Here is a 24,392-nt window from a genome sequence, read left to right on the forward strand (position 1 = left end):
TGGAGCCTGCTTTTATCCCTCTGGCTATGTCTCTGCCATTCTCTCTCTCTCTCTCTCTCTCTCTCTGTCTTTATGATAAATAAATAAAATCTTAAAAAAAATAAATAAAAGTGCATAGTGATAAATGCCTATTTCAAGAAACAGGAAAAAATCTCAAATAAACCACCTTACTTTATAATTCAAGAAACCAGAAAAAGAATAAATGAAGCCCAAAGTTAGTAGAAGAAAGGGAGTAACAAATATTAGAACAGAAATAAATGAAACAGACTAAAAAGACAATAGAAATAATGAAACTAAGAGCTAGTTCTTTGGAAAGATAACACTGACAAACCTTTAGCTAGACTCAGGGAGTTAAATGTAGAGAAAACTCAAAAACATAAAATGAGATGTTACAGCTGATACCACAGAAATACAAAGGATCATAAGAGACTACTATGGATGACTATATGCCAACACACTGAACAACCTAGAAGAAATAGATAAATTCCTAGGAACACACAACCTAGTAAGAGTGAATCATGACGAAATAGAAAATCTGAACAGACTGATTACTGTTAAAGAGACTGAATCAGAAATCAGAAACCTTCCAACAAACAAAAGTCTAGGACCAGATGGCTTCACTGGTGAATTCTACCCAACGTGCAAGGAAGAATTAACTAATTCTAGTTCTTCTCAAAGTCTTCTAAACAAACAAACGAATGAGAAGCAAAAATGAAAACAGAAGGGGAGGGAACATTTTATCATTTCACCATAATACCAAAACCAGACAAGAATGCCACAAGAAAATTACAGGCCAATATTCCTGGTGAACACAGATGCAAAAATTCCCAACAAAATATTAGCAAACCGAATTCAACAATATATTAAAAGAATCATACGCCATGATCAAGTGAGATTTATTCCAGGAATACAAGAATAGTTCAACATCTGCAAATCAGTCAATATGATAAACCACATTAACAAAATGAGGGTTAAAAATCATATGATCATCTCAACAGATGCAGAAAAACATTTGATAAAACTCAACATCTATTTATGATAACCCTCAACAAAGTAAGCAGAGATGGAACATACTTTAACATAATAAAAGCCATATATGAAAAACCCACAGCCGATACCATACTCAATGGTGAAAAGCTAGGTTTTCCTATAATATCAGGAACAAGACAAGGATACCTATTCTTTTTTTTTTTTTTAAGATTTTTAAAATTTATTTATTCATGAGAGACAGAGAGAGAAGCAGAGACACAGGCAGAGGGAGAAGCAGGCTCCCTGCAAGGAGCCAGATGTGGGACCTGATCCCGGAACTCCAGGATCACGCCCTGGACCTAAGGTAGCGCCAAACCACTGAGCCACCTGGGCTGCCCCAAGGATACCTATTCTTATCACTCATAGTCAACAGAGAATTAAAAATCCTTGCCTGAACAATTAGGCAAGAAAAAGAAATAAAAGGCATCCAAACTGGAAAAGAACATGTAAAACCGTCACTGTCTGCAACTGACATACATAAAATACCCTAAAGACTCCATCAAAAAACTGTTAGAATAAACAAATTCAGTAAAGTTGCATGATACATGCAAAGTCAATACACAAAAATCTGTTGCATCGTACATTAATAGTGAATTATCAAAAAAAGAAATTAAGAAAAGAATCCCATTAATAATTGCACAAAAATGAATAGAATACCTAGGAATAAACTTAAGCAAGGAGGTAAAAGATCTGTATAATGAAAATCAGGAGACATTAATGAAAGACCGAAGACACAAATGGAAAGATACTCTATACTCATGGATTGGAAGAATTAATACTATCAAAATGGCCACATTTTAATGTGGACTACATGGGCAAAGCAATGTACACAAAGCAATGTACAGATTCAATATAATCCCTATCAAAATTCAAAGGCATTTTTCAAAAAACAGAACACTCCTAAAAATTGCATTGAACCATAAAAGACCAGAATAACCAGTGCAAACTTGAGGAAGAACAAAGCTGGAGGCATCACGCTCTTTGATTTCAAACTGTATCACAAAGCTGTAGCAGTTAAAACACTGATTTTACAGTTCTACAATGCTATGGCATAAAAACAGACACATAGGTTAATGGAATAAAATAACCCAGAAATAAATCCAAACATATATGGACAAGTAACTTTCAACAAAGGAGCCAAGAATATACAATGGGGAAAACACTGGTATGTACATTGTTTTTTTTAACACATGCTGTTGTACACTTAACAGATTACAGTACAGAGTAAACATAACTTTTTTTTATTTATTTTTATGTTTTTTTTTTTAATTTTTATTTATTTATGATAGAGAGAGAGAGAGAGAGGGGCAGAGACACAGGCAGAGGGAGAAACAGGCTCCATGCACCGGGAGCCTGATGTGGGATTCGATCCAGGGTCTCCCGGATCGCGCCCTGGGCCAAAGGCAGGCGCCAAACCACTGCGCCACCCAGGGATCCCAACATAACTTTTATATGTACTGAGAAACCAAAAAAATTCACTTGACCAACTTTATTGTGATATTCACTTTATTGTGATGGTCTGGAACCCAACTCACAATATCTCCAAGGTAAGCCTATATACGATGGAATATTACTCAGCCGTAAAAAAGGGATTGTTACCGTTTTCAACAACACAGATGGACCTGGAAAGGGCATCATGCTAAGTGAAGTAAGTCAGATACAGAAAAACAAATACAGTATGACCCTTCGTACACAGAAAATTTTAACTATATATATATATGTATATGTGTATATACATAAAACAACAAGGTAAAGGCATACATACAAAGAACAGATTGGGGATTGCCAGAGGCAAGGGAGTGGAAAAATGGGAGAAATGAGTGAATTGTTCCAGTTCGGGTTTTTTTTTTAGTTTACATAAATTTAAGTTAAAAATTTAATTTAAAAAATAAACACAGAACACTGTAGAATAAATTAAGATATCTTAAAAATGAAAAAAATTAAAAACTACAATGAAATACCACTATACACACAACAGAATTGCTAAAATTTTAAAAACCAAGTGCAAATAAATAAATAAACAAACAAACAAACAAACCAAGTGCAGACCAAGTAGTGAAGCCCCTGGAACTCTTTACTACACTCCTGGTAGAAATGTTAAATGGTACAACCACCTGGGAAAACAGTTTGGCTGTTTCTTTAAAAATTAAACATGAACTTCACAGGTGACCCATTTACCCAAGAGAAATGGAAGTATATGTCCACAGAAAGACATGCACACCAATGTTCCTGCAGGTTTATTTGTATTCACCAAGAACTAGAAACCACCCATATGCTGCGGACTGAGCATACAACAATGGGACATTACTTGGGAGGATGGGAGGCTACAGAATTACGCTGGATGAAAGAATCCTGACAAAAGACAAAACAATCTATGGTGACTCAAAGCAGATCCGCTGGTCGTTGCCTGGGACCTGGGGGCACAGGAAGGCACAGGAGAGGTGGATTCTAGAAGCAGGAGACTTCACGGGGCAGTGCTTACACCCATCCTCCTGATTGTGGCAATAGCTTCATGGGCGTGTGCATCCACCAAAACTCATCAAACTGTACACTTAAAGTATATTAACCTATTGAATGTCAATTATACCTTAACAAAACTGCTTATTAAAAAAAAGGAAAAAAAAAGATGGCTGGGGGAAAAAAAGACACCACAAAGACCGAAAAGGCAAAGCACAAACAGGGATAAAATACTTATATATAGCCAACAATGGATTAGGGACCTATAAAGGAATAGACAACATACAAAGAACACCTACAAATCAGTAAAAGAAAGACAAACCACTCTATGGACATTTGGTACAAGACTCAAACAGATTTCACAAAGGAAAAAATATAAACCACCTATAAACGTGACAGGATGCTCAACTTCAATCACAACACACAAAACCACGAGGAACCGCACCTCACCCACCAGGCTGGTAAAAAAAGACCCTGCCCAACACCAAGGTGTCCGTGAACATTCAATGCGCTGTGCCCGGGGCAACTGCCCAGGGAACCGGTCTGGCATCATCCAGGAAGGCGGATCACGGGAAGGCTCCGTGACTGTATCACACTCCGGATACAGACCTTGCATAAAGTGCTCAGAGAAAGTTGTGAGAACACACCTGTGTGAGTCCATCTCAATTATTAAGTACAACAGGCAAAAATACACAGTATGTTGCTTAGAAGTATACTAAGCAGTAAGAAGACAGAGAAGAGGAAAGGAACCAGTCAGCAAATTTCAGCAGCAGTAACTTGCAGGGCTGGAGGGAAGGAGCCCGAAGATTTCTAAGTTAACTGCTAGTGCTGATTCCTAAGTTGGGTGCCGCGGGTACAGATGTCCATTCACTTTTCATCTGAACATACACATTTACTCTTACACAATTCCCTTCATAATAAAGAGTTGTTATGAGAAGCTCAAAAGACATATCGCCAGGAAAGAGGACAGTAACCAGAAGGACACGTGGAGTCCGGGGGTTCAGAGGAGGTTTCTCCAGGGGGGAGCAGGGCATGAGTGCTGGGGGTGCTACCCAGGGGAGACATGCGCCCATGACCCGGCCAGTCGGGGTGGCAGTGCAGGGGACCGATGAACCGAGAGGCAGGGGTCATCGCCAGGACTTTGGCTCTTGCCGCCACGAAGGGTCCTGGGCAGAGGGACGTGACCTGATGAGCTTTAATGGCATCTTCTGCTGTGCTGAGGACAGAACAAAGTGGGACAAGAGCAGAAGCAGAAAACCTGTCAGGACCGTCCCGGCAGTCATCCAGGCCACAGGTGAGTGGCATGGACCGTGTGGGTCTCCAGGACGACAGGTGACATGTGAATATAAAACAAAAGGAGTCATCAAGGGCAAAAGGGCAAATCTAAGGTTTCGAGCCCAGAAAACCGGAGGGCTGTGGCGGCCAGCAACTGAGACACAGACACTGTGGGAGCAGCACTGCGAAGGGAGGAGCACGTGCCCAGTTCTGCACGTTCACGTCCGAGGCTACTCCACATGGCACGAGGCTGCGTGTGTCCCCCAGAATCTGTGCGTGGGACCTTGTCTGCGCATGCACTCCAGGAAAAATGGGGTCACGCTGGACTGGGGTGAGTCCTACCACTGACTGGCACTTCCCTCGGGGAAGACGGCCAAGCCACGACGACGGCTGAGATGGGAGTTACGCGGCCCCCAGCCAAGGAACAGCAGGAACTCCTGGCAACCACCAGGAGCTGCAAGAGGCCAGGATGGATTCTTCCCGAAAGCCCCCAGGGTGTGGCCGTGCCAACAGGCGACCTGGACCTGGGCCTTCGGGCCTCCAGACAGAGAGACAACAAACTTCTGTTTTGTTAAGCCACTCGGCCTGCGCTCCTTTGTTAAAGGAAACCCCCCCAAACCAATACCTAACTCTATTTTTGACACTTCTCGGAAAGGCTGGATGCTGTGTGACAAGAAAACATCAAGAAAAGATCCCATTTAAAATACATAAGTTCTGGGGCGCCTGGGTGGCTCAAACGTTGAGTGTCTGCCTTTGGCTCGGGTCATGATCTCTGGGTCCTGGGATCGAGTCCCAGTCACGCTCCCTGCTCAGGGGAGAGTCTGCTTCTCCCTCTGCCTCCGCTCCTGTGCTCGCTCACTTTCTCTAACAAATATATAAAATATTTAAAAAATAAAATAAAATATATGGGTTTAGGACAGCTAGATGGTCCAGTCAGTTAACTGTCCAACTCTTGATCTCAGTTCAGGTCTTGATCACAGGGTCAAAAGTTCAAGCCCCACACTGAGTTCCATGCTGGATGTGGAGCCTACTTTAAAATAAATTAAAAAAAAAAAAAAAAAAAACTCGGTTCTTTTTCTAACACCTTTTTCCTGGTCCTAAGAACGTAGGCAAATCATTTTGCCTTTAATTTTTTTTTTTTGTCATTTTGCCTTTATTACTCAATTTCCTGCAAAATGTGAAAAACCAGAGGCTGAACAGAATCCTAGCCAAGGTTCCACCACCACCCCTAAAATTCTACAGTTCTGGGACTATTCCCCAACATGAAAAATATCCCTGAACCCTATCCCAATAATCTACTAAAGTACATTTCAGGGATGCCTGGGGGGCTCAGTGGTTGAGCGTCTGCCTTCAGCTCAGGGGTGTGACCCTGCAGTCCTGGGATCGAGTCCCACGTCGGGCTCCCGGTACATGGAGCCTGCTTCTCCCTCTGCCTGTGTCTCTGCCTCTCCCTCTTTTTCTCATGAATAAATAAAGAAACCCCATTTCACAGAGAGATTGTTTCTATAAAATCCACATTTACAATGAATATGTCACCTGTACGGTAAGACCAACTAGAGGCTAATTCACAAAAGAGGAAGATCATGAAATGGAATTTTATGTTTCTAAGATCCGGCAACAACAGAACTCCCCTCAGAGACACAGTTTCCATTCTCTACTGCTGTCACCACAAACTCAACCTTAAAACACCACCCACTGCTGACCTTACAGTCTCCATATGTCGGAAGAGGGAGGCAGTTCTGTGCCTCGAGTCTTACAAGGCAATCAAGGCAGGTGTCCCCCCAAACTCATTCAGGCTCCAGGCAGAACCCGGGTCCCTGCCGCTGTGGGACGGAGGCTCCAGGATCCCCAGCGCCAGCACCCAGCAGTCAGTCCCAGGTGCCGCGGGCCACCCCGTGCTTCTGTTCCTGGCCATGTGTGCATCCTCCCAGCCAGCCACAGCAGGGGGGCCTCCCCTCCCGCCTCACCTCTCCTGCCTTCCTCCAGGGTCTCAGCTCCTCCTGTGATTTTGGGGTCAGACCCCAACGATCCAGGCTAACCTCCCTCCCTGTAAGTCAGCTCTCCTGGAACCTGTGCGTTACGCCTTTCACGGCAGCGCTGGATTTGCGTCTGATGGGATGAGTAGGGGCCAGCAAGCCGAGGGGGCATCTTCAGGGCTGTGCCTTCCACAGATACCCCAGAATGCCACACAAACACGTGTAAAAACGCGCACGTCACAGTTCTGCGATACAGACGTGGAAGTCAGCTGTTCTCTGCATCTTACTGCTGCAAACCTACAGCAGGGTGGGACTCACAGACGAGGTTTTTGTGGATACGGTACAAGGAAAAGCGCTCTTTGCTGACGCGAACATCCTCAGGAAACGCAGCTGGACAAGGCGGAGTCTGCGCCCGAGCGGCGGCCCGGACCCGATTCCGTCCCCACAGACGGGAGAGAGTAAGGCCTGGCCGCAGAGTGGAGGCCGCGGGGCTGCACGACTACACCCAGCAGGCGGCAGGGCCGGCAGGTGCCCCCGCGCTGCGCCCCCGGCCCGTGTCCCGCGGCCACCCCGCCCCTGCCCACCCTGGCCCCGCATCTCCTGCACGTGCCCCTGCCCCTGCCCCTGCCGCAGAGGGCACTGGGCTGGGCAGAAGGTAACCAAGCATCTCTTCTAAGGGCCGCCCCCCCCATCCCTGCTCCCCGAGCCGGGCCGTCTGCTGAGGGACTGAGCTCCGCGCACATTTACCAGCCACTTTAGTGTGTTTCCGACTTCCCTCTGCAAGTCTCCCCGCCGGGCCGGCGCCGCGGTAAGAGCAGCAGCCTGCAGGGCCTCCGCCCGGGGGAGCCGGGGCCGCTGGAGGCCAGGGCGAGGGCCACGGGGAGGGCCACGGGGAGGGCCACGGGGAGGGCCCGGCCGCACGAGCAGCTCGGAGCCACCCGCAGGCCCGCGGCAGCCCCGCCGGCAGCTCCTCCGAGGGAACGTCCCGCTGCGAAGCGGCAGGACACGGGCCGTCCTGGGCTCTGGTCCTGGGCTCCGGCCTCTCCCTTCGCGTCCCCAAACATCCCCACACGCTACACGCTGCTGGCTCGGGAGGCACCGAGCGGTCCCGAGCTCGGCCCGGGGAGGGGGAGGGGGAGGGGGCGGGGGCGGGGGCGGGGGCGGGCCTCACCCCAACGCGGCCCCATCAGGCGGGGCCCCTCTGACCTGTCCCCTCGGGCGCGTCACAATGCGCGGCTCCCGTTTCTCTCGAGCAGTTCCGGCGGCCGCTGGGCCCCGCCGCGCGCACCCGGGCCCCCCCGCCCCCGCCCTCGGCCGCCCTGTCCTCCCGCCGACGGGGGCGGAGGGTCTCGAGGCGGCCCCCCCGCCGCAGCCCCAGCCCCAGCCCCAGCCCCAGCCCCAGCCCGGGGCCAACCCCCCGGCCCCCTCCGCCCCGGGGCCTGACCCAGGGCTTCGCGACGCGGCCGGGACACGGGGCCGCCGGGACCCCAGAGAGGACCAGGCCGGGGGGGCAGAGGGTCACGGGGTCAGGGGTCAGGGCAGGGACCAGGCGCGGGGATGGGGGCGGGAGGTCGGGAGGGGCCGGGGCCGGGGCCGGGGCGCGGGCGGGCGGCGGGGGCGGGGGCGGGGGGCGCGCACTCACGCTTGTACTCGGCCATCAGCCTCTTGAGCGCCGTCCCCGCCATCGTCCGGGCGACAGCCGAGCGGTCCGCCGGCCCCGAGCGCGCTCGCTCCCGCCCGCCGCAGGGCCGCTTCCGGGTCGCCGCGGGCGCAGAAGCCCTTCCGGGGCGCGGGACGCGGGGGCGCCTGCGCGGTGGGGCGGGCGGCGGGGGGCTGCGCAGGCGCGGTGGCCGCGACGTCCCGCCCGCGGGGTCCCCGAGGCAGCGGCTCCCCGGCGCCGGGTCCTTGCGGCTGAGCCGCGGGCGGGGGCGCGGGCCCGGGACGGAGGGTCACGCGGGCCCCGGGGGGGGGGAGGGCCGCGGAGGACGGGGTCGGCCGCCTGTTACATCACGGGGGGGCGGGGGCCAGGGAGGGACACGGAGGCCGGGGCGGGGGCGGCCGAGCGGATCGCGTCGGTGCTGCACGTTCTTGGATCACGTCCCCGTGGGGAGGGGCTCAGCGGTCGGCGCCGCCTCCGGCCCAGGGCGTGACCCCGGGTCCCGGGTCCCGGGATCGAGGCCCGCGTCGGCCCTGCGTGGGGCCTGCGCCTCCCTGCGCCTCCCCGCGCCTCCCCGCGCCTCCCCGCGCCTGGGTCCCGGCGTCTCTCTCTACCCCCTCCCTGTGTCTCTCCCGAATAAGTAAATGACCATGTTAAGAGGCTGAAGACCCGCTGGTCGGTTCCCACAGGCTCCCCTGGCGTGTCGGCCGGGCCCGGCGCAGTCAAGGCAGGAGGCGCGGGGAGCAGCTGCCGGACGTCCCTGGGCTTCGGGCCGGACCCGCCCGCGGACCGCGAAGGCCCCTCCCGCCGGCCTGGCCCCGCAGGACCCGATTGCCCAGACCCCCGCGTCCTCAGAGAGGTGCAAAGCGGCAAAGGCCTGCTCGTGCCTGCTCGTGCCTGCTCGTGCCTGCTCGTGCTCACCTGCTGCCCGGGTGAGGGGAGGGCCTGGGTCCCGTCGCTACCCCATCGGGCTCCCTGCCCCTCCGGCTTGTCCGCTGTGGGGAGCAGTGGGCCGCGGGTCCCCTAGTGATATGGTGGCTCCGTCCCCACTGACCCCGGGATCTGGGATCTGGGGCGCGCCGGTGCTTCTCAGAACCCGGGTCTTCCTGACCTCAAAGGGAGTGACCCCAGGTGGCGCTCTGCGGCCCCGCCACACAAACACCTGTGCACCGTTAGAGGCGTCCTCAGCTCCAGACCGTCCGCGCGCCGCCTCGGCCTCCATACCCTCCCACAGAATCCACCGTGTGATGTTCTGTAGGATCTATTGCGTCCTTGGTTTATTGTCATCACGGGCCTCCTGCAACCTGAAAACCCGTCCCGAGGGCAAGGAGCGGCCCCTGCTCGTGGATGCAGCTGCAGTAGCGGCCGGCAGGCGGCATCGCTGAACTGGGCCAAATTTAAGAAGGGGGGGAGGGGGGACTCAGGCCTTCAGCCCAGGGCGTGACCCAGAGGCCGGGGTGGAGCCCACGTCCCTCCCCGCAGGGAGCCTGCTTCTCCCTCTGCCTGTGTCTCTGCCTCTCTCTGTGTGTCTCAGGAATAAATGAACAAAATCTTAAAAAACAAAAAACAATGCAAAGCAGCCTCCGAGGTCTGTGTCTGTCAGGGCCGAGGCCTAGAGAACCGTGGTCCAGCACTGACTTCACGGAAGTGAGTGGGATGCAGTGCACAAAGGAAAAGAGTCTTTAGGTTCAAACAACAAAAACCTTGAGAAGCCCTGACTAACGTGCACGTTCACGCGCCCCACAACGCGCCCCCCATACCCGGGACCCCAGGAGAGGCGAGGTCGTGATGCCCGGTGGGCGCAGCCAAGGCCGGGGCACTGCAGCCAATGCAGCCGTGGGCAGGAAACCCAGGCCTGGCACGGGCGACCTGCGGCGTGCAGAGGGTCCAGGGACATACCCACTCCTCCCCACCCAGGCTCAGGATGCCAGTGGCCACCCCAGTGGCTGGCCCGGACGCGGAACGGGGACAGTCCGCCCCCTCGGCCACACGCAGCGTGTAATCCAAGCCCAGAGACAGAATAGCAAACTATATTTACTGTTTACAGTAGCAAAGGACAACAAATCATGTACAAATTGGTGAATAAACAGAACAGAGCCAGCCGACCTCCCACCCTCGCCCGGACAGCAGAACACAAAGGAAACGCAAAGGCCTTCGGCAAGATTTCAGGCAGGTGAGGGACGATGTCGCGGTCCACTCGGGGACTAGGACCAGCAGCAGGTGGTGCGCACGCAGCAGCAGGAGAAGCAGCCGTGTAACTGGTACTGAACGAAATCACGTCCTAAAGCGTACACCCCACACCTACTGGGAAAGCAGCGCAGCCCACGTCCACGAGGGCAACGCCAAGTCACCGCTGCGGGGGCTCCACCGCCAACACACTCTGAGGCAGGTCTTTCACGCAAAAACAGCTGCAAACTCAGCAGTGCTGAATCCAGATTTTGTAGAGAGACCTTAACTGCCCAGAGGAGAAACGGGCAGCCACGGCCCCAGGGCCCAGTGAGACGCGTGGGGGTGGCTTCCTTCTCCATCGGGGCCAAGGGTCTGAAAGACCTGCTTATTTTCCTTTTCACCTTTTAAAAAGCCTTCCAGTATTTTCCCTCTGACTTTACTATTTCCTGAAATGCAGTATTTACCATTTCAAATACCTGTGCCTGTATGACATCGTGAGATTGTTTCCCATCCCCAAACCGGCCCCAAAACTCGTCCAACGGCAGCAGCCCCTCTGTGGTGCCGTGAGGTCTCCACTGGAATAAACAGTGGGGTGGCGGTGGGGGTGGGGGGGTCAACACCTGGGGTCAGATCCCCATCTAGACTAAAAGTGGACATTCAGACCACACATTTGGGGGCAAAAGTTAGAGGGAGGAAAAAACAAAAATGAAAGCAAACGAACCCCAAAACCCTCACCACTCCTTTCCCCCCAACAAAGACAAGTGTGACTGGCCTGACTTCAGCTGTGGGCGCCCTCCCCCCGCAGAGTTCTGAGTTGCCCTTGCGAAACGTCAGAGAGGAAAGTAATTCTGGTGACTGTCCTCGGGTTTCCGCAGACTCCTCTGTGATTGGCATGGTCACGGGTTCACTATTCCACAGCAGGTGCGAGCACGAGGACACGTGGGGACGGTCCCTGCAGAGGCGGCACCCTTAGGGCCAGCCGCTCTCCCGCGCGCCTCCTGTCTGCTGCTGGAACACATCGATGGTGTCCTCGTCCTCCATCTCCAGCTGGCGGGGGTGCGGCGGCGAGAGAGGGAGAGCAGTTAGTTTCCTGGGATCCCAGAACGCGCCACGCTCACCTGGACGACTCTGCAGGTTCACTGCGCTGTCCCCTCCCTCCGGCCCCCCCCCCCCCCCCCCCGGGAACACCATCCCCACCACACCTGTCCTCAGGTGCACCATGCCGGGACAGCGCTCGGCTGGGATTTCCAACAAGCCCGTTCACCCACCAAGATGCTCACAGAACTCACAAAAGGATATTCGGAGCTAAGGACTCGGATAGAAAAGCAGCCTCTGGGGCGCCTGCCTGGCTCAGTCTTAAAGAATGAGACTCGTGAGCTCGGGGTCATGAGTTCAAGCCCCATGCAATGTATACAGATGACTTAAAAAATAATGAAACCTTTAGAAAGAAAAAATGAGTCTTATTAAAAAACAAGCATCCGGGATCCCTGGGTGGCGCAGCAGTTTGGCGCCTGCCTTTGGCCCGGGGTGTGATCCTGGAGACCCGGGATCGAATCCCACGTCAGGCTCCCGGTGCATGGAGCCTGCTTCTCCCTCTGCCCCTCTCTCTCTCTCTCTCTCTCTGTGACTATTATAAATAAATAAAAGTTTAAAAAAAAAAAACAAGCATCCAAAATTTTTACCGAACTTTACACAAAATCGTGTTCCACTGAGGAGCACGTAACAGGTGCCGTGGATTCTTCATGACAAGTGCAAGGATCGTGCCTGTGGACTCCAAAGCAAGCCCCGTCACACAAGGAGGATGTGCTAAAGTGAGGGACATGCTGGCTCTGCCCACTGCACCCCTTCCTGCCCTTCACGACCATGGGAGGGATGGTGCAAACGGCTTTCCCTTTCTGGCACAGGGAGCACACATCTACCCTGATCTCTGTCCACCCTCTGAACAAAAGGAAGCTTCTCTGCCGATTCAGACTAGAGGCTGGAAGCAGTCCCGGGTCCCAGGGACATTCTCAGAGGGGACTGGGGTAGGGCTGGGAGGGCAGGGCCCCTCTCCGGCTCAGACACCCCGGGCAGCAGCCAGATGACAGGCAGGAGGGGGAGCCCGGGTGCCCCTCCACCTCCCCCCCCCCCGCCCCCAGGAAACTCCCGCAGCCCAGCGCCCGTGTGAGCAGTGTGAGGGTCCCCAGGGCAGCACACAGGCCCTCCCCCCGCAGCTCAGAGCCCATGTGAGCAGGGTGAGGGTCCCCAGAGCAGCACACATGGCCTCCCCCCTGCAGCCCAGCACCCACATGAGCTGGGTGAGAGTCGCCAGGGCGGCACACACGGCCTCCTCCCGCAGCCCAGAGCCCATGTGAGCAGGGTAAGGGTCCCCAGAGCAGCACACACAGCCTGCCCCCTCCCCCTGCAGCCCAGAGCCCGTCTGAGCAGGGTGAGGTCCCCAGGGTGGCGCACCCAGCCTCTTGCTGCGTGGTGCTGTCACGTGAACTGATCAGACTGATGCTCACAGCTCCTTGCAGGACAGAAACAGGCGTCCTCCCCACTTTACTGACGGAGAAGATGGAGGCTCAAGGGTGGGTGGCTCTGGATCACGATCCGACAACGGCCACAGCCCCACTGCACTCCTGCTCCAGGCCCGAAGCCCCGTCACCCCAGCGTGAGGCGCAGCAACGGGGCGGGCGTGTGGTGGGCAGCAAGCAAACACCGCGTGACTGAGGATGACGGCCCGTCCCTTCCGCCCACACCCTGAAGGGCACAAGATCGGGCCAGCGATGTGTCGCTGCAATCCGGTGTCCAGATCCAAGGGGTGGGCGCCGGGAGGGGCGGCAGGAGCGGGGGACATGGCCAGGCCTGGTAGTGGCCCCGGGGCCCCCTGCTCGGCCCGCGGCCCTCCGCCCCGGCCCCCAGCACGGAGCAGGATGTCTGACCAAGTGCATTTTTCTCATTTGAAAAACTGAACTCCAACATTTAAAAATTCAATAGCCTAATAGTTGAAAACCATGAAGACATGAAGACAGGAGCCCCGTGAGCAGCGTTCGGAGCAGCGCGGCCGAGGGCAGTGGCCCCGCGCGGGCCGCAGGAGCCGCTCGGCAGCGCCGCCTTTCGTACCTGCGCGGGGGTGTCCGTCTCGTTAATCGGCTGCCCGTCAAACCTGAACCTAATCTGTCTCATCGACAAGCCCTGCAAAGAAAGACCAATTATCATTAGAAATCTCCAGGTGACACGTTCATTCCAGAAAATAAAACACGAATCTCAAAATATTAGGATTCTGAACGAACTTTCGACCCACCCTGTTAGTAAAACTCGTCGGTGGCCTCCGGGCATCTCCTGCGCGGCCCAGCAGCCAGCCCAGGCCCGGGCCCGCGTCCTGCCCGCCGCACCCTCACCTCCCTCCAGGGACAGGCTCCGCGTGGCCGGCACCGCCCCCCAGAACCTCTGGGCGACAAGCCTTCGGGGACCGGCGAGCCCGGGGTCCCAGCACGGCCTGCGAGCGGGGGGCGGCCCGGACCGCTGGGCCCAGGGAGGCCCCGGCGGAGCGTCTTCCGTCCAGGCCGGGCTGTGAGCCGCGGGTCCCGAGGGCAGGCGGACGTGGCCCGGAAGCTGAGCGTCTCCTTTAGGGAGCAACGACGGGGCGCCCGGGGCTCAGAGGTGGAGCATCTGCCCTGGGCTCAGGGCGTGACCCCGGGGTCCCGGGATCGAGTCCCGCATTGGGCTCCCCGCAGGGAGCCTGCTTCTCCCTCTGCCCGTGTCTCTGCCTCTCTCTCCCTGTGTCTCGTGAATAAATAAAATAAAAAGCAATCCCGATTTTACTTAAACAAAACAGGCAGCATTGAGACCAGCATCTCCGCTCCGCTCCCTCCTGAAAAGATACTTAAACATTCAGGCACGAACGACGAGGATGAGGGGAGCAGGAGAGGACTGGCCCTGGGGGAGCCGCAGGGCGGTGGGGACGACCCCGAGGTCGGGGCGGGGCAACACGCGGGGCCCCACAGCCCAGGGGCCCACCCATGGTGTCTGTGCCGCACAGATGAGCACCGGCCGACCGCGGAGGCCCCTGGAAGCTGACACGATAGGCCCCACCGGACCCCGACTCGGGCCCCCAGCCGCACGGGCCACGCACTGTCCCCACCACAGGCAAGAGGTCTACTTTCCAGAAGGTCGGCTTGGAGCCCTGGGCTCAGGACACCAGGGACCAACCAGCCTGGACGCCAGCCGCCCGCCGAGCCCCATTGCCCCGTCCGGCCGCACCCCCAGGGCAGACGGGCCTGGCAGGTGGGCTCCTGGGAAACCTACTGACTCACAGGCTGCAACACCTGCGACCCCCAGCCCACCCGGGCAGGTCACCCCCGCGGGGCAGGGCTCTGTGCCTGCCACTCTCCGCCAGCTTGCCGGGCGTGGTTCTCAGGCACGAGCACTTCAGCACGGCCGTGGGACCATGAAGACTCGGATGTGTGAGCCGTCCAGCCGGTGAGGAGGAAAGGAAGGGTAGGCGCGGAGGACGGGGCACGGAGGCCACACAGGCACCTGCAGCCCTCGGGGACACGGAACACAAGAGGTGGGTGCGGGTGGGAGAGGAAACCCCTCGAAGAACGTGTGGAAACGAGAAGTCACGACAGAAGCAAGACTCTCCACGCAGCGTGGGAACCAAGGCTGAAGGGCCCTCCCAGAAAGAAGCCCAAGAGCAACAGCAAAGCCCGATGCCAGGCGGGCAGAAACAATCCCAAGCGTCAGCTCCAGGAGGGGTGACAGCAAGGTACACGGCGTTCCCAACACGGCGCACGGGACGACAGAGGGCCCGGCATCCCAGGACCGCCCGCCGCGGCCACGTGTCCTCAACAAAAACAAGGGGCGCCTGGCCTGTGACCCTTGACCTCGGCGTGTGAGTTCAAGCCCCAAGACGGGTGCAGAGATGGATGGATGGATGGATCAAAGGAGGAGAGGAAGGAGGGGAGGAAGAGAAGGAGGGAAGGAAGGGAAGAAAGAGAGAAAAGAAAGAAAAAAAGAAAGAAAGAGAAAAAAGTACCAGGAAAGTGACCGGTACGGTACAATCACGCACCTCCAAGCCCCTGAGAGTGAGGTTTTGGGGCCCAAGAACAGATCCCGAAAGCTCCCAGAGAAGAGCAAAGCGACCTCACAGGACAGAGAACCAGAATGTCACTGAATGTCCGCACCAACGCTGCAACAAGAAAAGGACGTGAAGGGCCCAAAAGACAAAAACGAATTTCAACCTGGAAATGGTCGTGCAGCCAATGGTGAAGGGCGAAGGTTTGTGACGGGGAAGTCGCCTGCAGCCCCACGCGCCCCAAGGACACTGCAGAGCAAGACGCTGGAAGACACGCTCCGCGAAACAGGACGAAGCCGGACTAACCCAGAAAATACGTAGGATGGCGGCCAAAGAAGTCTCCGGAAAGACTCGGAGGTGGCTCTGCAAGGACAGTCACACCACAGGTGCGGCGGGACGGCTTGAAGCATGGGGACACGCCCCCCGCACGGTGCGTGGAGAATACGGGCAATGACTTCACAGGACCTCCCAGAAAACCACACATGACGGCCAACAGACCAGCTGGGCCCACGAGACACGAGCCAGACACGAGCTGTCGCCGCGAACCCGCTGCACCGCCCAGCGGATGGCACCTCCCTGGCAGGACCCGCGAGGCCCAGGGCCATGTCCTGCAGGGACCGGGCAGACGCGCGCGGAGGGCTCGTCCCAGAGCAGAGTTTCCACCTCCCGTGGGGAAAATCACCTCGGAAGCCAAACACACGGAGACCCAGGAACAGAGACACGCCAGCCCGGGAAGAACGAGGGAGGCGGCTGCAAGGCTGGCGGGCTCGGCCGGGGGGAGGGGGTGAGCGGGGGGGGGGGGGGGGGGGCAGGGACGGGGGGGGGGGCGGACGGGGACAGGGACGCGGCTCACTCACCGCGTCGACCACAACACAGCGCCAGGCCTGACAAAGCGTCCACACAGAGGAACAGGGCGCCCCAGAGCCCGCGCCCCCCACCACACAGCGACACGCGACGGGCCACCGTGTGGGGGACGCGGGTGGTGCAGAGAGGCCTGGTGTGTGAATGAGGACAAAGGACAGCAAGGTTGGAAGCACCGATGTGTGTGAGCCACACGTCTGTCCAGACGCTGATAACGACAACCGGGACCTGCGGCGACCCGGCCACGGCCGCGATGCTCGTGAGCAAGGGGAAGAATCAAGCCCCCCGTGAGCCCCCAAGGCCGTGTCTCAGTCGCGGCCCAGCTACTGCGCTGCACCTGCAGGGACGGACTGAGCCACTGCGCTCCCAGCAGCCACCAGAGGGCACACCCCACGCTCCCCGCTCCGGGAAGAGCCGGCGGCCTGGCCTGTCCGCGGACACAGGGCTGATGCTCTGACGGCAGAAGGAAACGGCCACCACGGATGAGCACGCACACGCAGGCACACACACGCGCACACATGCACACACGAGGGACGAGTACACACATGCAGACGCACACACACGCACGCCGAGGGACGAGCACACACGCAGGCACACGCACACAGGAGCACCCCGGGCACACGCGCCCCCGGGACAGCCGAGGCCCGGGCAGCCCGTGGCCCGCAGGCCCCCAGGGCACAGGCGCACCTGCCTCTCGCAGTAGGCCTTCATCAGCTTGCTCAGCGGCGTGTGCCTCTTGATCTTGAACTGGACCACGGAGCCGTCCTGCCCGGCCACCTTCAGGTTGATGTGGTCATTCTCCGTCTTCACCCCCTCCTGCAAGGACACGGACACCGGGTCTCAGCCACGGGCCGCCGCGCTCCAGGCGGCGGGGCGGGAGTCTCAGCGACAACCCCTCCCGACTCCCCCGCAGCCCGGGGTCGCGCACACGAGGGCTTCACGTCCACGCGGAACGAACCCCTCTGGTGGGCGGGCGCGTGCAGGGGCACAGCATACACCTACGGAGGCTTTGGAGGGAAAAACCCGCTTAGGGACTCTTGAGAAACCCCAAAGCCCTCCTTGTTAGGAGAGGACGGTGAACACACGCCCGCAGGCAGGCACACGCCGGGTGAGGATGGGGGGGGGCAGGCCCCGTGGAGGATGGGCAGGCCAGGGTCCCCCCTCCCCCCGCAGCGGTCCCACCCCGGTGGCATCTCTGACACTTGTGATGCTGTCCGAGCCCCAAACGATCGTGACAGGGGCGGCGCAGGGCCCGGAAGCACAGCTGGAATGAAGCAAGGAGCTGGGGTTCAGGACGGCGGGCCCCCCGGGTCCCAGAGCGGGATTCTGGGAGGTGCGGTTGGGGCACCCAGGGCGGCTCCTGCGGGCTCGGCCACCTCGCTTAGCTGGCGCCGCCGGGGAAGGCGGGAGGCTTTACTCTGAGCGGACGATCCAGCTGGCCCGAGTCCCTTTGGACATAGAGTGCGCCTGTCCCCGTCACACGCGCCCACCTCTCTGGGCCACGCCCTTGGGGTGGGGAGCCCGTGGGGGAGCCGACCCGAGAAGCGGCCCCGGGAGGCAGGACCCCAGTAGGACCCCCGCCACGAGACAGGATCGCCCTCCGCGGCCGTGCAGGCACCAGCGGGGCCCCCCCTCCCCGTGACTCCGCCGTGGGCAACGCGCGGGACCCGGGGCCGGGGCAGCACCCCCTCGCTCCCCGGAGATGAGGTGTCCATACTTGCCGTGCCTTTTTTTCAAATAAAGGCTTCATTTTGTACATTTAGAGAAGTGTACGTTAAGAGAAAAGGCGCAGCCGTCGGGGCCGGGGGTGCGCACGGCCCTGGGCCAACACCCCGCGCCACACGCCACACTGCCCCTGCCGCCCAGGCCGGCGCCGCTCACCACCGGCAGAGGGACTCCGAGCCTCCCTGACGTGTCGCCAAGTTTTCCACCATCGTCCTGTTCCTGTTCCAGGATCCAATCCAGGCGACCGCCTTTGTATCTACTTAGAGATATTATTTTTTTCCCAATGTTTCTGTGTTAACGTAAACCTAGTGTAAAAGCCACCACATCACCCCCTTTGGTTGGTCTGAACGTCCTACAACCTTCACCACGTCCATCTCCAGAACCCCGTTCACCCTGCAGGACTGAACCTCTGTGCCGTTGAACCCAACCGTGTCTCCCCAGCACCCCCCCCATTCCTTGTCTCTGTGATAGTGACTCCTCTACAGATCCCATAAAAGTGGATCACACAGGGATCCCTGGGTGGCTCAGAGGTTCAGCGCCGCTTTCAGCCCAGGGCGTGATCCTGGAGCCCCGGGATTGAGTCCCACATCCGGTTCTCTGCATGGAGCCTGCTTCTCCCTCTGCCTGGGTCTCTTATGAATAAATGAGTAAATCTTTAAAAAAAAAAAAAAAAGTGGATCACACAGTATTTGTCCTCTTGGGACTGGCTTATCTCATGCAGCATGACGTCCTCAAGGTTTGACCGCGGCACGGCTGGGGTCAGGGTTCACTGCCCTGCCGGGACCGCGTACCACGCACGGCGTGGGTGGGCTGTGTTCACTGTCGCCATCTGTCCACGGACACGGGGTGACTTCCACGGTAATGCTGCGGTGAGCCTGGGTGGACAAGTATCTCCTGGAGATCCCGCTCTCTGATCTCGGGGGCAAGTACCGGGAAGCAGGATTGCAGGTCCATATGCTACTTCTAGTTTTAATGTTTTTAGGAACACTCTGCGCTGACCGCCCGCTTTGCCTTCCCGCCCAGCGTGAGTGTGTCTGGTGTGGGAAAGCACGACCCCGTGGGTGGGAGCTGGCGTTTCACTGCACTTTGATCGGTGTTTCTCTGCTCAGTGGTGGACGAGCGCGTTCCGTGCGCGTGTGGCCACGTGTGCACCTCCTCTGGAGAGGCGCCCGTTCGAGAGTGTGTCCGGTTGTGAACAGTTCTTGTTGGCTCAGAGTGTGAGCGGCGCTCTAGGCTCTCCGGGCAGCAGCCCGTGATCAGAGACGGAGTCGCAAACCCCCCTCCCTCTGGGCGGTGGCTGCTGCCCCCGTGATGGAGCCTCGGGCTGCACGAGCTCCAGGTCCGCTGTGCTCTGGTGGCCTGGCCTCTGCTGTCACATCCAGGGTCAGGAAGGCCTGTCCTACGTTGTGTCCTAAGAGCTTCACTGCTCTAGTCTCAACACTTAGGCCCCCGAGCCCCTCTGAGTTGCCTCTTGTATACGGTGTAAGGTAAGGGTCCAGCTTCATTCTTCTGCGCGTGGGTAGAGACACTATCTGCTTTTTCAACAAAAAGATACGAATGTGCCAAAACGCACGGATACGGGGCCGGAACGTAGAACGGGCACACGGGGCAGTGGCCACAGGGCAGCGGGAGGCGGCAGGCAGGGACCACCACGAGCCCCTCTCTCTAGGGAAGGACACTCGGAATGGCCTGTCCCGGGCCCCCAAAGGGCAGGAGTAAAGGAAAAGCAACACTGACCACAAATCACTAGGGTCCCCCTGCGTCAGCTACCCAGAGGCGGCAGGGGCTGTCCCCAACTGCCCCCCAGGTTTTCCTCCCACCAGCAGGACGGCCTGGGGTGCCTGCTGCCCTCCTGCCCAGCTCCCTGGGCTCGGGAGGCGCAGCCTGTGCTCGGCTTCCCCGACAGCTGGCACGTGGCAGGCGGCCCCGCAGTTCAGAGCAAGCGCGCTCAAGACATCACGCTGCTCCATTTCCTGCAGTTAAGCCTCCGCAAAAGGAAGCCCCCAGAAACCCGCACAGGCACCCACACAGGCACCCGCACAGGCACCAGTACCCGAGAGAAGAACGGCACAGGCTGAGCGGAGGAGGGCAGGGCAGCTGCAATCGCATCAGGAGTGAGGACGGGGTCCTGGAGCGTGACCTGAGATTGCAGCGAGCCCCGCGCCAGCTCCCGAGGGCCCGCCCCACCCCGCTTGACTCCAGTGTGTCCCCAGGGCCCCGAGGCTCCAGGCTCAGTGTCCAAGCTCCACTATCACAAGAAGCCCATGTCCCAAGTACTTGACTCCGCTGAGTTGCCACTTGGCAAAAGTGTAGGCGCCCAAGACGCAGACCCAAAGCTTCAAATGCCGGTTTTTAATAAGAGCAGTTAACCTAACGTCAGGCCTTGCTAAGAACGGCCTGCCTGCGTGAGGAGCACACCCCAGAGGGCCCAGAAAGGAGGGATGAGCACAAATCCAGAACACAGCAGGGGGAGGTGACGGGCAGGGGCCACATGGGGAGGACAGCGGGGAGGGGACAGGCAGGGGGGGGCACAGGGAGGACGGCGGGGAGGGGACGGGCGGGGGGGGCACAGGGAGGACGGCGGGGAGGGACGGGCGGGGGGGGCACAGGGAGGACGGCGGGAGGGGACGGGCGGGGGGGCACAGGGAGGACGGCGGGGAGGGGACGGGCAGGGGGGCACGGGGAGGACGGAGGGGGAGGTGGCGCGCAGGGTGGGCACGGGGAGGATGGCGGGGAGGGGACAAGCAGGGGGGGGCACAGGGAGGACGGCGGGGAGGTGGCGTGCAGGGGGCGCACAGGGAGGACGGCGGGGAGGGGACGGGCGGGGGGGGGCACAGGGAGGACGGCGGGGAGGGGACGGGCAGGGGGGGCACGGGGAGGACGGAGGGGGAGGTGGCGCGCAGGGTGGGCACGGGGAGGACGGCGGGGAGGGGACAGGCAGGGGGGGCACAGGGAGGACGGCGGGGAGGGGACGGGCGGGGGGGGGCACAGGGAGGACGGCGGGGAGGGGACGGGCGGGGGGGGGCACAGGGAGGACGGCGGGGAGGGGACGGGCGGGGGGGGCACAGGGAGGACGGCGGGGAGGGGACGGGCGGGGGGGGCACAGGGAGGACGGCGGGGAGGGGACGGGCGGGGGGGGGCACAGGGAGGACGGCGGGGAGGGGACGGGCAGGGGGGGGCACAGGGAGGACGGCGGGGAGGGGACGGGCGGGGGGGGCACAGGGAGGACGGCGGGGAGGGACGGGCGGGGGCACAGGGAGGACGGCGCGGGGGAGGGGACGGGCGGGGGGGGCACAGGGAGGACGGCGGGGAGGGGACGGGCGGGGGGGGGCACAGGGAGGACGGCGGGGAGGGGACGGGCGGGGGGGGCACAGGGAGGACGGCGGGGAGGGGACGGGCGGGGGGGGGCACAGGGAGGACGGCGGGGAGGGGACGGGCGGGGGGGGCACAGGGAGGACGGCGGGGAGGGGACGGGCGGGGGGGGCACAGGGAGGACGGCGGGGAGGGGGACGGGCGGGGGGGGCACAGGGAGGACGGCGGGGAGGGGGCGCGCAGGGGGCGCGCGGGGGGGGACGTGATGGAGAGGCGGACGCACCCCCGGAGAACAGCGCCAGCGACGCTACCCATAAGGGAGGGGAGCGCACACGGGAGGCCCGACGGGAAGCTGGGAGCCCCCCGCGGCCGCAGCGGGACCCGCGGGGAGGGGGAGGGGGAGGGGAGGGGGAGGGGAGGGGGCGGGGCGGGCAGCAGCGCCGCAAGGGCTCCGCGGAGAGGTGGGGAGCGGAGCGGCGCGGCCCGGGGAGCCAGGGGTGCTGGGGTGCACGGCGGGGCCGCGGAGGGGGGAGGGGAGGGGGGAGGGGAGCGGGGAGGCGGTCGGGGCCCGGGGACGGCGGGTGCGGTCCCAACCGAGGCGGCCCCGCCCCCCACGGCTGCGTCATAGGCCCGCCGGCCGGGCTCCCGGGAGGGGCGGGGCCTGGGAGGGGCGGGGCCTGGGAGGGGCGGGGCCGGGAGAGGGGCGGGGCCTGGCCGCGGGGCGGGGCCGGGGCGGGGCGCGGCGCGGGGCGGGGCGGAGCCGGGCAGGAGGGGGAGGGGAGCGGCGCGCGGGGGGAGGGGCGGGAGGCCCGGGGCGCGGGGCCGCCCCGCAGACGCCGCCTGCCCCGGGTCCCGCAGCCCGAGGTCGCGGAGGGCGGAGGGCGCCGGGCGCGGGCCGGGGCGGCGGGGGCGGCGGGTTGGCGCGGGCGCGGGCGTCCCGGGGTCCCGGCCGGCCCCGGCGCCCTTACCTTGGGCTTCTCCTCGGACATGGCTGCGCGGCGGCGGAGCGGCGGGGAGGCGGGCGGGCGGCGCGGGAGCGGGCGATGAGGCTCCGGGCCGCCGCTGTCCCGCCGCAACTGCTCGCGGGGCCGCGCTTTGCCCCCGAATCCGCGCGCGCCGGTTGGCTGCCGAGGGGTCACGTGGCGGGCGCGCGTGCACGAGGCGCGTGCTCAGGGCGTCGGGCGCGCGCTCGGCCGGGCCGAGGTTCCCGGGTCGGGAGTGCGTCACGGGCGGGCCCGAAGGCGGGGCGGGGGCGGGGGCGGATGCAGGACCGGGGCGCGCTCTGGGCACCAAAAGGATGGAGGAGAAAGGGTTGGAGGCGCCCAGGACCCGGGGAGCCCTGGGGTCGCCCTGGGGGCCAGCAACAAGGATGATGCCCCTCCCCGGCCCTGGCCCTGGCCCTGGCCCTGGCCCTGCTCCCTCCCCTGCTCAGCGCGGCCAAACCCAGGGGCACCCACTCGTTTCCCAGGTGAGGGGGCATCGTTCAGAGGAAAAGGAAGCTGGAGACCACTGTGGTGAACCGCCCCTGGTGGTCACGGGGTCCCCAGAAGGCAGCCCCGCTACAGATGAGGTGCCGCTGGCCCTGGGGGGAGCCAGTGTCCAGCGAGGAGGACCCGCGGGGGGAGGAAGGTGCTCCAAGGCCGCCCACCTACCCGCTGGGGGGCCTGTGCTGGTTTAGCAAGGTGCGCAGGGACCTCCCAGGCCTGGCCCTTCCCGGAGCTCCAGGGGGACAGAGGCCTGGGGAAGGCCTTCCCCCTGGGGCCACTGGTCTCGAGGTGGCGCCAGCTTCACCCCGAGCCCCTTCCCCGTGTCCCCCTGGCCAGTCCCGATCGTGGCCTCAGCCTGGCAAGCAGAAGCCGTGCACCTGCCGGGGTGCGCTGTGGGGCGCACGAGGCTGTGCTGTGACCGCCTTCCTGATGTTTCTGGAACGCACGCTACGCAGCAGAAACTAAGCCCGCGGAGAATCTGAATAAGACTGTTAATTAATTACATACTAGGTCTCTAAGAGAACGTCATGGACGTGTAACCAGTCGTCCAGGGGGCAGGGTCCTGCCGAGGAGGCAGGAGGCTCGAACAGTCATTCTCCCAGTCTGCAAATGAGAGACGCTGGACAACCCGTAAAGCCACAGCTTTTCCGAAACCATCAGAGAGCCGGGCCAGCTGCACCCTGTGTTTATGTCCCGACCCCCCCCCCGGCCTGCTCCCACTGAAGCCGAGTCCCCACACAGCTGCCCTCCTCCGCGCCGGTGCCTGACAACCCTCCTGCAGTTTGGGAAGATGTTGAAGGTGTCCCTGGAGAGGACACAGATCCCTGTAAAAGTCCCGCCCAGACCCAAGGACATGAGGCCTGCATAATGGTGGGGCTGGACCAGGGCAACAGAGTCCCCCCACCCCCCCCCCCCCACACACACACGTGCTCACACACCCCGCACCAGGACAGCCAGCACCAAGGAACACGCTGAGTGCTCTGTGCCCGGTCCCAGGGAGAGACGTCGCCAAGCTGGGGGTGCACAGGGGAGCCCGAGAGCCGAAGGTGGCGCAGGAACATAGAGAAGCTGCCTCCGGCAGACCATCTTCCAGCCTCAGCACGTGATGCCAGAGGAATGTGTGTCAGCGGACGCGAGAGAAGCCACAACCACAGAACCCGGAGCCCCGACGCAGCCCCTCCGCCGGCAGCCACGCCACGCAGGAGGACTGCCCTTTGCCGGAGAGGAATGCCGGGACCTCCGCGTCTGCCGTCCTCCAGATGACATCTGTCTTTCAGGAAACGATTACAAGGACACACACAAAAAGAGAAAAAAAAAAAACCCGCAATCAAGACAGGAAAATCAAAACCAGATTCAGACAGGACCCGGAAGCTAGATTGTCTGGC

The 24,392-nt window shown here is 60.1% G+C and overlaps 2 protein-coding genes and 1 long non-coding RNA gene across 9 annotated transcripts in view; 1 reads left to right on the forward strand and 2 right to left on the reverse strand.

Annotated features, from left to right (window-relative positions):
- Positions 1-8,528, reverse strand: part of UBE2G2 (ubiquitin conjugating enzyme E2 G2) — a 38,536-nt gene extending 30,008 nt beyond the window's left edge. The window contains exon 1 of one of the 6 annotated variants that reach the window (XM_077879418.1): positions 8,380-8,528. Coding sequence is in view for 2 of the 6 variants with exons in the window: in XM_077879412.1 (XP_077735538.1) it covers positions 8,380-8,422 (43 nt within the window). In the remaining 4 variants the exon portion in view is untranslated. Of the gene's footprint in view, positions 1-6,728; positions 6,997-7,484; positions 7,601-7,908; positions 7,940-8,379 lie in introns of those variants that run through there. The other 5 variants (XM_077879412.1, XM_077879414.1, XM_077879413.1 and 2 more) reach the window with 5 other exon arrangements.
- Positions 8,529-8,792: 264 nt separating this feature from the next.
- LOC144302068 (uncharacterized) lies at positions 8,793-10,959 on the forward strand. The gene is made up of 2 exons (XR_013368967.1): positions 8,793-9,326; positions 9,653-10,959. It is a non-coding gene; the product is annotated as an uncharacterized LOC144302068 (long non-coding RNA).
- SUMO3 (small ubiquitin like modifier 3) lies at positions 10,409-24,108 on the reverse strand. 2 transcript variants are annotated; one of them, XM_077879419.1, is made up of 4 exons: positions 23,953-24,108; positions 17,171-17,299; positions 13,669-13,740; positions 10,409-11,610 (listed from the first exon to the last, which is right to left on the reverse strand). In XM_077879419.1, exons 1-4 carry the CDS (start codon positions 24,091-24,093, stop codon positions 11,533-11,535), a joined length of 420 nt encoding a protein of 139 aa, XP_077735545.1. In that variant the 5' UTR covers positions 24,094-24,108; the 3' UTR covers positions 10,409-11,532. The 2 variants fall into 2 exon arrangements, with proteins under 2 accessions (XP_077735545.1, XP_077735546.1); XM_077879420.1 differs by lacking the exon at positions 23,953-24,108 and adding an exon at positions 22,489-22,640.
- Between the last annotated feature and the right edge of the window lie 284 nt (positions 24,109-24,392).

The sequence above is a fragment of the Canis aureus genome, chromosome 30, assembly GCF_053574225.1.
Source record: "Canis aureus isolate CA01 chromosome 30, VMU_Caureus_v.1.0, whole genome shotgun sequence".
Taxonomy (NCBI): Eukaryota; Metazoa; Chordata; class Mammalia; order Carnivora; family Canidae; genus Canis; species Canis aureus.

Coding starts and splice junctions, on each gene's coding strand:
- SUMO3 (XM_077879419.1), bottom strand. CDS start 24,093: ATGGTCTGCCGGAGGCAGCTTCTCTATGTTCCTGCGCCACCTTCGGCT. Junction 17,300..23,952: donor CCTTGGTGCTGGCTGTCCTG/GTGCGGGGTGTG, acceptor GTGTCCTTGCAG/GAGGGGGTGAAGACGGAGAA. Junction 13,741..17,170: donor AGGCCTACTGCGAGAGGCAG/GTGCGCCTGTGC, acceptor CTTTCTTTGCAG/GGCTTGTCGATGAGACAGAT.